This window comes from Mobula hypostoma, chromosome 9 (genome assembly GCF_963921235.1).
Source record: "Mobula hypostoma chromosome 9, sMobHyp1.1, whole genome shotgun sequence".
In the NCBI taxonomy this organism is placed as follows: domain Eukaryota; kingdom Metazoa; phylum Chordata; class Chondrichthyes; order Myliobatiformes; family Myliobatidae; genus Mobula; species Mobula hypostoma.
In genome coordinates, this window is record NC_086105.1 from 14,309,309 (window position 1) to 14,326,144 (window position 16,836).

General features: G+C 39.9%; 1 protein-coding gene and 1 long non-coding RNA gene across 3 annotated transcripts in view; one reads left to right on the forward strand and one right to left on the reverse strand.

The window, feature by feature from the left end:
* Positions 1-15,536, forward strand: part of LOC134351515 (uncharacterized) — a 46,977-nt gene extending 31,441 nt beyond the window's left edge. Inside the window, exons 2-3 of the long non-coding RNA XR_010019163.1 lie at positions 8,669-8,834; positions 15,158-15,536. This is a non-coding gene — a long non-coding RNA (uncharacterized LOC134351515). The remainder of the gene's footprint in view (positions 1-8,668; positions 8,835-15,157) is intronic.
* ptprq (protein tyrosine phosphatase receptor type Q) overlaps positions 8,828-16,836 on the reverse strand; it is a 184,360-nt gene continuing 176,351 nt past the window's right edge. For both annotated transcript variants that reach the window (XM_063057759.1, XM_063057758.1), the window contains 3 exons: positions 16,682-16,817; positions 13,916-14,039; positions 8,828-9,427 (listed from right to left, as the gene is read on the reverse strand). In XM_063057759.1, coding sequence (XP_062913829.1) covers positions 9,390-9,427; positions 13,916-14,039; positions 16,682-16,817 — 298 coding nt within the window. In that variant the 3' untranslated portion in view covers positions 8,828-9,389. The remainder of the gene's footprint in view (positions 9,428-13,915; positions 14,040-16,681; positions 16,818-16,836) is intronic.

Sequence of the window (16,836 nt, forward strand, 5' to 3'; positions counted from 1 at the left end):
ACTTAACCAGATACACCTGATGCCACGTTGAACTGAAGTCTCATAGAGTCATAGGGCACTGAAACAGAGACACAGGCTGTTCAACCCATCTGCTCCATGCTGAACTATTAATCTACACCTGCACCTGGACTGTAGCCCTCCATATCCCATGCATCCATAGTCAAGACACAAAGAGTCAAGAAATTCATGTTCATAGTCAAGACCCAAGAAGTCAAGAAGTTCATGTTCACCTCAAGCATTTCACCTTTCATCCTTAACCTATAAGGTCTAATTCTAGTCTTACCCAACCTCGATGGATAAATCTCTCTTACCTGATTACATTTCCTTTATCCTTTATCTATACCCCTCATAATTTTTTATACCTCCTATCAAACCTCTCCACATTCACCTACACTTTAGGCAATAAAGTCCTAAACTATTCAACCTTTTCTTATAGCTGAGGTTCACAAGTCCTGGCAACATCCTTGTAAATTCTCTCTGCACTCTTTCAATTTTATTGATCTCTTTCCTGAAGGCAGGAGACCACAATACTCCAAATTAGGCCTCACCAACTTCTTATGTAACTTCAACATAACATCACAACTCCTGTACTTAGTACTTTTATCTATGAAGGCCAATGTGCCGAAAGCTCTCTTTACAACTCCATCTTTTTGAGATGCCACTGTCAAAGACTTAGGAATCTGTATTCCCAGATCCCTCTGTTCTACCACACTCCCCAGAGCTCTACCGTTCACTGTGTAAGTCCTGCCCAGATTTATCCTCCCAGAGTGTAACACCTCACACTTGTCTGCATTAAATTCCATCTGTCATTTTCAGCCCATTTTTCCACCTGGACCAGACACCGCTATAAGCTTTAATAGTCTTCCTTGTTGTCTACCATGTCCAAATCTTGAGACTCTGTATCCGTCCCCAAGCAAATACAGATGCAAAAAAATCTATTTACGATCTCACCCCTCTCTTTTGACTCCATGTATAAATGACCACTCTGATCTTCCAGAGGACTAATGTTCTCCCTTGCAAACCTTTTGCTCTTATTACCTCTGTAGAAGCCCTTGGGATTCTCTTTCACCTCGTCTGCTAGAGCAACCTCACACCTTTTATTAGCCCTCATGATTTCCCTCTTAGGTGTTCTCTTGCGTTTCCTATATACTGAAGTACCTCATTTGTTCCTTCCTGATTGTACCTCCTTCTTAACCAGAGCCTCAATATCTCTTGAAAACCATGGTTCCCTGAAACTGCCTTTTATTCTGACAGGAACATACAGCAGTATCCAAAGTAGTATACCTATTATTGAGAGGAACAGCCACAGGGGTCCTCTGTACTGGCTGCCTATTCCCTTGTCCTGTGCTGATGGTCACACAGTTACCTACAGTACGTCCTGCACCTTGGGTGTAAATATCCCCTTAGCCCCCTGAATGATCTGGAGTACATCCAGCTCCAGTTCCTTAACACGGTCTGTTTGAAGCTGCAGTCGAATACACTTTTACTTTTATTTTTATTTTATTTAGAGATACAGCACAGAACAGGCCCTTTTGGTCAACCGAGCTGTACTGCCCGACAACCACCGATTTAATCCTAGCCTAATCACAGGACAATTTACAATGAACAATTACCTTACTAACTGGTACATCTTTGGACTGTGGGAGGAAAGCTGAGCACCCAGAGGAAACCCATGTGTGCACAGGAAGAACAAACAAACTTTTGTACAGAGGACACTGGAATTGAGTTCTGACACCCTTAGCTGTATTAGTGTCATGCTAACTTCCACACTACTTCTTGCTGATGTAGTCGTCAGGGACACAGGAGGTCTCCCTGCCTTCCCACATCCTGCAAGAGGAGCACTCCACTATACTGTCCGGCATCCCTCCTGTTCTAACAGTTTTGAAAAATCTACCTACAGCCTCTGTTTCTCCTTGCTGAAGCCTCCGTGAACTTCTCACTCTAACACTGGCCCACTCACACAATGGCTGCTTTGCTTAGACCTAACTTTTTATTGGACCTTGCCAAGTGCCTAATATGCACAATCCAACATCTCCTTGTGGCATGTGGCGTGCAAAATGTTCCGACTGTCCCCACTTGCTTCTTTAGAAATCCCTCTCTCACTATGCACACTCAAGATTGAATATTCAAGATTGTTCAATATCATTTCCACTTCACAAGTGTGAAGGAGGATGAAATAATTGTTACTGTGACTCTGATGCAGTGAAAACAATACAATAAATATAAACACACAAGTTAAGCTTATATAGATAGATTGATTGTACATGCTTAAAGTGACACTAGGCACAGGAGTGTCTGTATATAATGTGACTAACAGAAAATAATAAAGTAGTGGTGATTGGGGGTGTTGAGGACTGGGTTAGTGGGAGAAAGTGTTGATCAACCTTACTGCTTGGGGAAAGTAACTTTTTTTGAGTCTGGTGGTCCTGGTGTGGATGCTATATAGCCTCCTCCCTGATTGGAGTGGAACAAACAGTCCATGAGTAGGATCTTTTATGATGTTACTGGCCCTTTTCTGGCACCATTCTGTATATATGTCCTTGATGGCAGGTAGGCTGGTGTCAGTGATGCGTTGGGCTGTTTTGACTACCTGTAGTAAATCCTTCCTATAGAATGATGCGCAAATAGATGTCCATTGTCCATTTCTCTCCAGCCTCCTCAGAAAGTAGAGACATTGGTGAGACTTCCTTGTTGTGTAGAATCTGTTCTACGCTCAATGTCTCTCAGAGATGTTGGGCACACAGACTTTTAATGAATTGAATTTATTTAAATCTTACATTTGTCCCACATCGTGAGGGAGTAAAAATCTTTTCATTATGACTCTGTCACAATGTACAGACATGTGAATTTATAAGTCTAATGGCTTGTAGAAAGAAGCTGTCCCATAGCCTGTTGGTCCTGGCTTTAATGCTGTGGTACTGTTTACCAGACGGAACCAAATGAAACAGTTTATGGTTGGGGTGACTGGTGTCCCCGATGATTGCTCCTGCTCGATTATTTTTAAACCTCTCTCTCTCTCACTACACACACTCCTACGTCTCCTAGTGATGTGTACCATACAGACTTGCTGGAGTCACTGTGGAACGTTTGATGTTCATTCCAATATTCAGGTTTGAGAGATCATCTTTAGCATAAGTATTGATAAGAATCTAAAACATATAATGTGATTCCAGTCTTCTGCCATCACACATCTTGTCAACCATTAAACATCATCAAGTTATGTAAACACAAAGTAATCTGCAGATGCTGTAAAAGATCAAAGCAACGCTTTCAGTACGCTGGATGAACTCAGCAGGTCGGGCAGCATCAGTCAGAAACGATGAGTTGATGTTTCGGGCCAGAACCCGTAGTTATGTGCCAAGGTTAAGTGGGTGCTTTTCACTATTTATGCCACTCCCTTTAATATGATGTTGCCTGCTGCAGTTTTATGACATCCCATTCCATACTGGATCCTTTCTGCTAATTCTAATAACTAGAATTTTATTGCAGACACTGAAAATGCTGCTGCTTTTGTTTTCTTTTTGGTGTCAAGTCTTCAACTTCCTAAATATGGATTATACTTTAACAGCATTCCATCTTTTACTGGTGCAGTACCACCACTTAAGTAATTCCTTCAGATTTCACAAATTATACTTATAATTCCATGATTTATAGCTTTTGAGGTTTGGTAATCTGATTCCTGCCAGAGTTTACACAGTCACTGTTTGATTGAAGTGGTCACACAATTTCTGGCAGGGCCCCCAGTGTATGAACGAGCTGGTGAAAACGCAGCTCGCCTGTACTTAGATAACAGACTGCAATAACTAAAGTTTTGGGAATCATGTCAAATTTCAATGTTAATGCATTTATTAATATTTCCCTGTACAGCAGTTTTCATTGATATATATTTCTGATAAAACATGATGAACAACAAATATTAAATAGCATCTACTGTGTAGTTCATAAAACCCTTGTGTTATTATAATAATGCTTATGCAGCTGTTAAAGAAGGATTATTAAGAAATAATGAAAAATGCAATTTGATTAGAGAGATTAAAGTTTAGGGATTAACTATTAAATCTTTTCCTGGGAGATATGTTTTCATTTGCTGTAACTTTGCCTGCACTTGACCTTGGCATAAGTTTTGCCTTTGTTGAATATGTTGTAGGAAACTTTGGCCTCTTACGGAGCTTTAAGGTCTATAGTACTTATACAGTTTACAGCACATGTCACCTGTTGAAGTTGCTAAACATCACTTGATTTGAAGTTCCAAAGGCGCTGTCACTTGCATAATAAATACTACTGTGGCTAGTCAAGGAACAATTTGTATTTCACTGTTAACTTCTGTAGTTTAATATCTTCCATCTTAAATCTTGTGTAATGCTCATCTCCTATTTGACTGCAGAACACTAACAGGATGAATGGAATAGCTTTAAGTATTTTAAAATGCTGAAGTACATTAATTGTTATTTGAAAGTGCTCCAAATTAGGCAAGTATAGTCAAATAGGCAAGTGTAGTATATTTTGAGAATTTTATTTGCACTTTAACTCAATCCAGCAGAATGCAAATTCATTTATTTATCTGGAATTATGATCTACAATCCACTTTTATACTTAGTGACCATGTAATGCACCTGTTTAAAAGAATCATATCCTGTTTAAGTAAAATATCACATTTTGAATATTTCTGTTGAAGATCTGCTTATGTTTTAACACCAAAATATACTGTTTGTGAAATAACAAATTATATTCTCACGCAGAAACTATTATTCTTGGGGTAGCAGTCTCAGTATCGTAGCAGCACTTGCAACCATGCCAAATGTGAGATGCTGGGCTGATATAGTTTACAATAATTTTAACAGGGCAGTTAATTGTGATCCTTAGTCTTGGACCTTTATTGAACATATGCAATGTTTAGAAAATATATTTCCAGAAGTACAATATCACAGGTTCAAATAAGAGAATAATATGATGATATAAATGCATTATTTTATTGAACAGGATACGGAATAGGAGACAGTAGAGCTTTTAAAGGAGGACTGGGAGACATAATTTGCTCTTTGGTTCATAAGGCATGAGAGCATAAGTACAGTAGGCCTTTAAATTAAACACTGCTCTATGGCAGTGCCTGGTCTGGTCATTCATTGGAGTCCAAAATCCATTTCAGAACAGTGTACACTATGAAGTAATCCTGAACTGTTGTTTAAATTCTAAGTTTAATAAACTGGTCTAGATATTGTATGATTTAATATTGTAATACACCATTCTACTGGATCATTCATAATGAAATACTTTATTCATGCCCAACACACTTTCGTAAACAGTTCTTCAGTTCTCTATGCAGTGCAATCAGCATTTGATCAATGATAGCTATCCTCTGTGCATGCAGTTTAACAATAGTGTAATGCTCAATCACTAATGGGTCTCATTTTGAGCTGGATCAAGACCTGCTCCTATAATATTTAAAGGAGCTGTCCCTACCTAGACTGTATCTGGTGAGTCCAATTGTGAATATTCTTCTAGACTGGACATTCTTCATTCAGCTTTGTTCCCTTTTCTTGTGATATCCTCCATTCTACACCCATGACTGGGCTTTACTCTTCCCCACTGTCATTTTAATGTCAGCTATAGCTCTTTGGATCTCTTCCCTCATCACCCCTAACCGATCTTCCCCCTGACAGCACCCCATCCACCATCTCCTTGCTGCAATCTAACACACTTTTATCTTGCCCAGCCTCCTCTCCATATCCCTCCTTGGGTTTCTCTAATCTCACCTTCATGATCTGTGCACCTATACTCACCCCACCCCATGCCTGGGCAGTAAGCTTGTCCTACTGCCTAATCTTCTCATTGCACCCATCACACAATTTATTTCATACAATCTCACACACATGCTGCCTGTTCCCGCCATGATCTCTCTTTCCCGATCAATGGCCGGTCAAGCCATCAAGAAGATCATCCCTGATCTGAATCATCGCCACCTACCTGCCTTGCCTCCATAGCCCTTAATTCCCCTACTATACAAAAACTTACACTAGAACACTAGAATACCACAGTACAGGTCCTTTGGCCCTCGATGTTGTGCTGACCCATATGTTCCTTTCAAAAAAAAAGTACTAAACCCACACTACCCCATAACCCTCTATTTTTCTTTCATCCATGTGCCTGTCCAAGAGGCTCTTAAATACCCCTAATGTTTTAGCCTCCACCACCATCCCTGGCAAGTCATTCCAGGCACCCACAACCCTCTGTAAAAAAACTTACCCCTGATGTCTCCCCTAAACTTCCCTCCCTTAACTTTGTGCATATGCCCTCTGGTGTTTGCTATTTGTGCCCTGGGAAACAGGTACTGGCTATCCACCCTATCTATGCCTCTCATAATCTTGTAGACCTCTATCAAGTCCCCTTTCATCCTTCTACGCTCCAAAGAGAAAAGTCCCAGCTCTGCTAACCTTGCCTCATAAGACTTGTTTTCCAATCCAGGCAACATCCTGGTAAATCTCCTCTGCACCCTCTCCACAGCTTCCACATCTTTCTTATAATGAGGTGACCAGAACTGAGCACAATACTCTAAGTGTGGTCTCACCAGAGATTTGTAGAGTTGCAACATGACCTCTCTACTCTTAAATTCAATCCCCCTATTAACGAAGCCTAGCATCCCATAGGCCTTCTTAACTATCCTATCAACCTGTGCAGCGACCTTGAGGGATGTATGGATTTGAACCCCAAGGTCCCTCTGTTCACCCACACTCTTAAGTAACCGACCATTAACTCCATACTTAGCCTTCTGGTTTGTCCTTCCAAAATGCATCACCTCACACTTATCCGGATTGAACTCCATCTGCCACTTTTCTGCCCAACTCTGCATCCTGTCTATATCCTCTTGTAACTTTCGACAACCTACAGCTCCATCCACAACTCCTCCAATCTTCTTGTCATCCGCAAACTTACTCACCCATCCTCTGCCTCCTCATCCAGGTCATTTATAAAAATCACAAAGGGCAGGGGTCCGAGAACAGATCCTTGCAGCACTCCACTAGTCACTGACCTCCAGGCAGAATACTTTCCTTCCACTACTATCCTCTGCTTTCTTCCTGCAAGCCAATTTTTTATCCAAACAGCCAAGGTTCCACTGATCCCATGCCTCGTGACTTTCTGGATGAGTCTCTAATTCATATTTAATGAGATAATATCTACTGCTTCCCTGGGCAGAAAGTTCCAAAGATTTACTGCTATCTGGTAAATACATTTCTTCTGTCTCTGCATCTTAAATCTACTCCCTTGAATCTTGAGGCTATGTGTTCAAGCTCTCGTCTCACCTACCAGTAGAAACAACCTTCTTGCCTTTAGCTTGTCTATCCTTTTCATAATTTTCTGTTTCCATAAGACCCCCTCTCATTCTTTTGAATTCCATCAAGTATAGCCCCAGGCATTTCAACCTCTCTTCATCCCTGGAATCAACCCGTTGAACCTCCACTGCACAGCCTCCAAAGTCAATTATGTATTTTATCAAGTAGAGAGACCAGGACTGTATGCAGTACTCCAGGTGCAGTCTCACCAAGAACCTGTATAATTGCAGCATAACCTCACTGCTCTTATATTCAGCCCCTCTAGTAACAAAAGACGACATTCCATTTGCCTTCTCGGTTGCACCTTCAACCAAGCTTTTGCGATTCATGTACAAGCTCTCCCAAGTCCCTCCGCACAATAACATGTTGCAATCTTTCACCATTAAATAATATGCTGATATACAGTTTTTCCTTACCAAGTGGATAAATATCACATTTATCAACATTGTACTCCATCTACAAGACCCCTGCCCACTCACTTAACCTATCCGTATCTCTCTATAGATTCTCCACATCCTCTGCACAATCTCCTTTTCTACTCAATATAGTTGAAGTTAAGTTAAAGTCTGTCCGGAGCCTTGTAGGTGCTTATGCTGGTTTTCGTGGTGTGAAGCGACTGAGAGTACGATTCTCCCCCCCGCCCCCCCCCCCGGATAGGACGCCAGTCTATCGCGAGGTTAACCCCCAGCATTTTGCTGGTATCCATTTTCAGCTGGGTGGACTGGAGCAGTGTGTGGTCAAGTGCCTTGCTCAAGGACACAACACGCTGCCTCAGCTGGGGCTCGAACTCACGACCTTCAAATCGCTAGTCCAACGCCTTAACCACTTGGCCATGCTACACTTAGTCTCCTCTTCTGACTCGTTAATGTATATCGTGAACAGTTGCGGGCCCAGTACTGACCCTGCAGCACTCTGCTCACCATTGACTGCCAACGAGAGAAACACCCATTTATCCCAACTCTCTGTCTTTTATTGGTTATCAAATACTCTATCCATGCATATACATTTCCTTCAGCTCCATGCACCCTTATCTTACAGATAAGTATTTTATGCAGCACCTTTTAAAACACCTTATGGAAATCCGTGTGTATGACATTTCCACTTGGTCCCCTCTATCCACCATGCTCAATTCATCCTCAAAGAACTCCAGTAAATTTGTGAGAATAATAAGGGCACTCTCCAGATGAAAGTGTGAAGTAATTGCTTGCAGTGTTCACTTAGTAAACTTTTTTGGTCAGTCATGCAGTTTATAATTTACCTATGTTGTGATAAACTTATTTGACAGTGCAGAAGGATTGTGAAATGGATCAGTTTCCTCTTCTTTTCAATGTTTCGCACAGTAACAAGACTCCTTGGAACTAAAGAATGGAACTTCATCAAGATGAGAACAAGGCCCAATCTGATAACTTCGAGCTGGCGCAGAGCAGTGAGTGTAAACAGCGGAGTGTCCCTGAAGAGCTACTGTCTGAACTGCAGTAAGAGATTAATCTCTGTGGTGTCAGAAGGGTGAGTGTTCAGCTGTTCAGGATCACAGACTGTTCTGCCTGTGAAGACTGAGCTCAACAAGCAACTCCAAAGGCCAACATTTTACTGCAAAAGCATTGGATCAGATCATAGAATAATAAAAATTTTCAAATCTGCACACTTTAAATATATATTTACTTCAGAAGCACATTACTTTCACAACAAAAGCACACGTCTATCTTAACATAAGTGCTCCTAAACAAGATAATGTCATGAAAATCTTACATTTACATTGTATTTGGCTCACTTTACATTAAAGATTGCAAAGCTACTAAGTAAGCAGTACAAATGAAATAAGATGTAGCAATGTGCTATATTAAGTGAGGAAAATAAATACCTAGAACTTGTTATCCATCCAAGCCAAACCCAAAAGTGTAATGTAGCATTTAATAAAGACACTGGTGATTATCATGCTTGTAATTTAACATTGCCTATTTACAGATCAATTTTGGCCTTTACTTGTAGAAGCTCTCATGCTAATTTTTTCAGAGCAAGTTTAATAAAACCTTTTTAATACTCTTTAGCAGTGTCGGAGAACTACATGGTTGTCTCCTCCCATTCCAATTCCACGTCACCTAAAAGAAATTAAAAGGATGAATAGTATAGTCATTTTAATCCATATTAGAGCCGCTCATTCTTAATAACTAACTCTGCATTTTGTGGTCAATGACAAAGGGATTTTGCACAGTAAACTCTAGGGTAGGGGTTCCCAATATGGGGTCCACAGATGCCTCAAATAATGGTAGGGGCCCATAGCATAAAAATGTTGGGAAAGTGTTTCTATCTGGGCTTGCAAAGGTCAAAACAAGCAAGGACTTGTTATTCAGAGTAAGAAGCCTAGGATATTTTAACCCACTGGCCTTATATGTGTCCTCAGCCAATTCGTACTTCAAGACATTTGAAAGGATGTGACATTAAGTTGGGATCAGAATTGTAGGTGATTGTTGATTAGGACCAAAAGGTCATCACAGGGTCCATAACTGAGGGTGTGGGGATGTGCACAGGCAAATGATAGCTAAAATATCTTCACATTAGTAGTATGTTTAACTTACATAGAAATTTTAAAACATTTTGATAAAAAACAAACTTACTTGGCCCTGGTTCTTTGATTTTGCTAACCTCCGTACATGGATATTGTCAGACTCTGTGGCTAAGAAGGAATACGGTGTATTGGCCTTCATTAATTGTGGAATTGAATTTAGGAGCCAAGAGGTAATGTTGCAGCTATATAGGACCCTGGTCAGACCCCACTTGGAGTACTGTGCTCAGTTCTGGTCACCTCACTACAGGAAGGACGTGGAAACCATAGAAAGGGTGCAAAGGAGATTTACAAGGATGTTGCCTGGATTGGTGAGCATGCCTTATGAAAATAGGTTGAGTGAACTCGAGCTTTTCTCCTTGGAGCAACGGAGGATGAGAGGTGACCTGACAGAGGTGTAAAAGATGATGAGAGGCATTGATCGTGTGGATAGTCGGAGGCTTTTTCCCAGGGCTGAAATGGTTGCCCCAAGAAGACATAGGTTTAAGGTGCTGGAGAGTAGGTATAGAGGAGATAACAGGGGGTAAATTTTTATTCAGAGAATGGTGAATGTGTGGAATGGGCTGCTGGCAATGGTGGTGGAGGCAGATACGATAGGGTCTTTTAAGAGACTTTTGGATAGGTACACGGAGCTCAGAAAAATAGAGGGCTATGGGAAAGCCTAGTAATTTCTAAGGTAGGGACATGTTCGGCACAACTTTGAGGGCCGAATGGACTGTATTGTGCTGTAGGTTTTCTATGTTTCTAAACAATGTTAAAATTGTGCATGACTTTTATAATGTAATCACGTCATAATGCTATCGTGTAGTTGGTTGGCTCTTTCTGTGGGGGGGGGGGAGGTAGTATTGCTTCTGTGCCTTAAGTTAGTTAGGACTAGTTGAGGTCATAACTGCAGTACAACACACTCACACCTTACTTTTATAACAGAACTATTTTTGTCATTCAAGAACATCTCAGCAACAACTGAATGAACCTCTGTCACTTGTGGCTTTTGAGTCTCACAGGTTCATTTATTAATTGACAATTACAATTAATGATTAAAGGTTACGTTTAGTATATGACACGTTAACCGTTGTATATGGTTGCAAAAATAATCTCAGCTGAAAAGCTTGTTTTTTGTAAGTATCCTCACTTACTATTTTCAATTCAGCAAAGAATTAGAGAAAATGAGGAGCACACTGATTTTCGTAAACCAGTGTGATTTTTGGACCTAAAATCCATACAAAATAAAGTTCATTTCATTCTCTATTTTTTCAGGTTTTCTTTCTTCACCCGGAAAGGAGAGAGGGAGGAGGGTAGTCTGAATTTTACAGAATTCACTCCTGCCGGTTTTATTATGAATGGCAAGATTAGGTGTGCTACAGTTGAAGAGACTTGTACTATTGGATTTCCAGTCCATTTAATTAGACCATAAGATATAGGAGCAGAGAGGCCATTCGGCCCATTGAGTCTGCTCCGCCATTCAATCATGGCTGATCCAGTTCTTCCAGTCATCCCCACTCCCTGCCTTCTCCCCATACTCTTTGATGCCGTGGCCAATCAAGAACCTATCTATCTCTGCCTTAAATGCACCCAATGATTTTGCCTCCACAGCCGCTCGTGGCAACAAATTTCACAGATTTACCAACCTCTGACTAAAGTCATTTCTTTGCATCTCTGTTCTAAATGGAAGTCCTTCAATCCTGAAGTTGTGTCCTCTTATCCTAGACTCCCCTACCATGGGAAATAACTTTGCCATATCTAATCTGTCCAGGCCTTTTAACATTCGGAATAGTTCTATGAGATGCCCCCTCAATCTCCTGAACTCCAGGGAATACAGCCAAGAGCTGCCAGATGTTCCTCATGCAGTAACCCTTTCATTCCTGGAATCATTCTCGTGAATCTTCTTTGAACCCTCTCCAATGTCAGGATATCCTTTCTAAAATAAGGAGCCCAAAACTGCTCACAATACTCCAATTGTGATCTCACTAGTGCCTTATAGAGCCTCAATATCACATCCCTGCCCTTATATTCTATACCTCTAGAAATAAATGCCAACATTGCATTCGCCTTCTTCACCACCAACTCAACCTAGAGGTTAATCTTTCGGGTATCCTGCACAAGGATTCCCAAGTCCCTTTTCATCTCTGCAATTTGAATTCTCTCCCCATCTAAATAATAGTCTGCCCGTTTATTTCTTCCACCAAAGTGCATGACCATACATCTTCCAACATTGTATTTCATTTGTCACTTCTCTGCCCATTCCCCTAAATTACCTAAATCTCTCTGTTTCCTCAACACTACCCACTCCTCCACCTATCTTTGTATCATCGACAAATTTAGCCACAAATCCATTAATTCCATAGTCCAAGTCATTGACGTACATCATAAAAAGCAGCGGTCCCAACACCGACACCTGTGGAACTCCACTGGTAAATGGCAGCCAGCCAGAATAGGATTCCTTCATTCCCACTCCCTGTTTTCTGCCGATCATCCAATGCTCCACCCGTGCTAGTAACTCCCCTGTAATTCCATGGGTTCTAAGCAGCCTCATATGCAGCACCTTGTCAAAGGCCTTCTGAAAATCTAAGTACACCACATCCACCGCATCTCCTTTGTCGACCCTGCTTGTAATTCCCTCAAAAAATTGCAGTAGGTTAGTCAGGCAGGATTTTCCTTTCAGGAACCCATGCTGGCCTATCTTGTCATGTGCCTCCAGGTACTCTGTAATCTTATCACTAAGCATCAATTCCAACAACTTCCTAACCACTGAAGTCAGGCTAACAGGTCTATAGTTTCCTTTCTGCTACCTCCCACCCTTCTTAAATAGCAGAGCAACATTTGCAATCTTCCAATCACCTGGTACAATGCCAGAATCTATCAATTCTTGAAAGATCATTTTTAATGCCTCGGCAATCTCTCCAGCTACTTCCTTCAGAACCTGAGGGTGCATTCCATCAGGTCCAGGAGATTTATCCACCCTCAGACCATTAAGCTTACTGAGCACCTTCTCAGTGGTAATTTTCGCTGCACATATTTTACTTCCCTGACACTCTGGAATGTCCAGTATACTGCAGATGTCTTCCATTGTTAAGACTGATACAAAGTATGTATTCAGTTCCTCTGCCATCTCCACATCTGTCTTTACAATATCTCCAGTGTCATTTTCTGTTGGTCCTATATCTACCCCCAGCTCACTTTTACCCTTTATATACTTGAAAAAGATTTTAGTATCCTCTTTGATATTAGTCGCCAGCTTCCTTTCATAATTCATCTTTTCCTTCCTAATGACCTTCTTAGTTTCCTTCCGCAAGTTTTTAAAAGTTTCCCAATCCTCTATCTTCCCACTAGCTTTGGCTTCCTTGTATGTCCTCTCCTTTGCTTTTACTTTGGCTCTGACTTCACTTGTCAGCCATGGTGAGGACTGTGATTTTAACTCTGTTTTGATGATTAGGAACTAAGTAATATTCTTCAAGTAGTTAACCACCAGAGGCCTCCTAATATTAATAATCAGAAAGCACCACTTTACATTAGCTCTGCAAAGGCTGTACTATAAACTAGTATTTTGATTGTAGAAATTAATTTCACAGAGAGAGAAGCAGGAAACTGAATATCGTGGAGTCATTATAGAACATAGAAATCTACAGCACATTACAGGCGCTTCGACCCATAGTGTTTTGCCGAGCATGTAACCTACTCTAGAAGCTGCCTAGAATTTCCCTACTGCATAATAATTCAATTATAAATGTGTACAATTTGCTGTTTCATATTACAAAGTTAGGAAAAAAATCACTTACTACATGTGTGCTGCATTTCCTTTTTGCTTTAAATGGCAGTTTAAAACTGTATTAGATATTTAATATCTGTTTAAAATAGTGGAAAGTGGTATGAGTGTGGTTTAAATATAGGGTGATCTTCATTATATGTTTCAATATATTAGACCCCATCATTGTTTAACTCTAGAAATGTGACAAAGTGTGTCCTTTTCCATGATAAAGTCACACTTACAGATAATGAAATTTATTGCAAAAATTTGTCCTATTACCTTCCATTGTATCCAGAGAGTCCATCTTTTGTAAAGCAGCATAATTTACGAACCAGAGTGAACGACTGTTTCCTTTGTTATTCATCAGATCCAAAGCACACTGATGTAAGAACATATATTGAGCCTGCATTCAATTAGATGTTAACATATTAAAAATGAAAAATTCAAACAAAATACAACTAATATTAGGAATTGAAAAGAAATAATTTATCAATAGAAATTATTTAGCACCACATAAATTCTTTAATAAATTTAGTATGTATAGATATTCCTAATTTCAACAGAGAATATTGAGCAAAGAATTTCTTGATCTCTTTTTTTTATAACATGCTGAGCAATGGTAACAATGACAAAAGAAAGTTAATCATCAATGTCAATTAACACTGCCAAATATAACACTGTCATAATTAAAGCTGAATATTTGAGTATCAGTTGTTCAAAGTTCAAAGTAAATGTTATTATGTCATTCGTAAGGCCCGTGATCTTGTGGGGATGGAACTGGACTCTCTGACGGTGGTGTCTGAAAAGAGGATGCTGTCCAAGTTGCATGCCATCTTGGACAATGTCTCCAATCCACTACCTAATGTACTGGTCGGGCACAGGAGTACATTCAGCCAGAGACTCATTCCACCAAGATGCAACACAGAGCGTCATAGGAAGTCATTCCTGCCTATGGCCATCAAACTTTACAACTCCTCCCTTGGAAGGTCAGACACCCTGAGCTAATAGACTGGTCCTGGACTTATTCCCAGGCATAATTTACAGATTACTATTTAACTATTTATGGTTTTATTACTATTTATTATTTATGGTGCAACTGTAACAAAAACCAATTTCCCCCAGGATCAATAAAGTATGACAATGACTATGACTATGACTATTATCAAAGTACATATATGTCACCATATACAACACTGAGATTCATTTTCCTGCAGGCATACTCAGCAAATCTATAGAATAGTAACTAACAGAATCAATGAAAGATAATCTAGAGTGCAGAAGACAACAAACTGTGTAAGTGCAAATATAAATAAACAGTAATAAATAACGAGAACATGAGATAACAAGATAAAGCGTCTTTAAAGTGAGATCATTGATTGTGGAAACTTTTAATGAGATTAAAAACATGGTCAACTGCCGGCTAACGTTGTTTTCAATCTTTAAACAGTATCAAGGAATTATGCAGCTTTCAGGCTGGTATAATGGCATCATCGTCTAATCTTTTTTTCATATTTCTTTTAGCCTCTTCGATATGAAAAGATCTATAGAGCTTACCAACATCTATTAGGAGGAGCTGAAATTACAAGCTGTCATATGCTAAAGTTCATGGAAACAAGTTCACGACTTTTGACTGTAGTGAGGGTGGAATTATTTTTTGAAGTTTGCCTGTTGAGTATTTATCTATATGGTGCCACAATATATACAACACATAGTAAAGCAAATCATACAGAATGAGATGCTTAAAGGGGAAATATTTTCTGTGTTTCAAAATCTACCTAGTGGATTGCTGTTAGAGTTTGTCTCCTTAAGTTGCCACCGAGGGAAGAAAACACTTTTTAAACGATAAAAATAAGATTGAAGCAGTTGGTGAAATGATGCAAAAATACAAACACTAATTGAATGACCACCCCCATTTTTGTCCTTGTATTTATTGATTGATTGATTGATTGAAACACTGTGTGGAATACTGATGCAGCGCTACACAGCAACACGCAATTTAACCCCAGCCTAACCACGGGACAGTTTACAATGACCTATTAACCTGCCAAATGAATGTCTTTGGACTGTGGAAGGAAACCGGAGCACCTGGAGGAAACCAATACTAGAACAATGGAGTGAAAAGCCATCCATGTAATCCTGTGGGTTTAGCAACAGGGATTTAAAAAAACTCTAAACCCTTGGAAAATTGTCAGATTAAGGCTCTGTAGGAGTTTGATATAGACTAACTAGTTAATCATGTTCACGCGAAAATCTGCAGATGCTGGAAATCCAAGCAACACACACAAAATGCTGGAGGAACTCAGCAGGCCAGGCAGCATCTATGGAAAACAATACAGTTGATATTTGGGGTTACCCTTTTCCATAGATGCTGCCTGGTCTGCTGGGTTCCTCCAGCATTTTGTGTGTGTTGCTCAGTTAATCATGTTTGTCATCCTGTACATACGTACATGCACTGCTTCATAAAAACATTCCTCTATTAATTCTTAAAATGTATTCTGCAATGCAATTCAAGAAATGTATTTATTTATTGAGATACGAAGACCTGTATCGAAACTGCAACTAACAGTTTTAACAAACCCAGTCTGACATTTTTAAGTGGTTCCTTTCAAATGGTGTTGAATCATGACTTCATTAATTTATGATCATTCGTGTTATTGCACGTGTGCTGGATTGTAGCATAGGCCCTTCAATTTCATTTTACAGGTACTTTTAAGTTGGAATACAGTATTTCCACGATATCCTTTTGCTGATGAGACAAATTGGCTCAAAGCAGCTATTTACACATTTTTCACTGGGCCCAAATCCAACATCAACATTACAGAATCTATCCTGATGTATGACAGCATGCAACACAGAAGGTCACCCTACAAAGCAGTAGTACTGCTGAGTTACGTTAAGAATCTGTAGGCAATGTCAATACAATTAACGTGCTGTGATAACTTGAATTTCAACAAAATTAAGATGAAACAGAAACATTGATCTGTCAGTTATCAACAAGAACCCAGAGCCCAACTGTCTTAATGTGACATTTTCCCACATACTTACCAAGTTCTGAACCATGCACATTCGTTCACTTCGTAAATCTGCCACAAATCCAAAGATATCCACAAAGTCATGGTGCTTCACATGTTGTATCAGATGATCGAGTGCAATAAAAACACCTGTCCTCCCTACACCAGCGCTGATGTGTAGAAATAGAG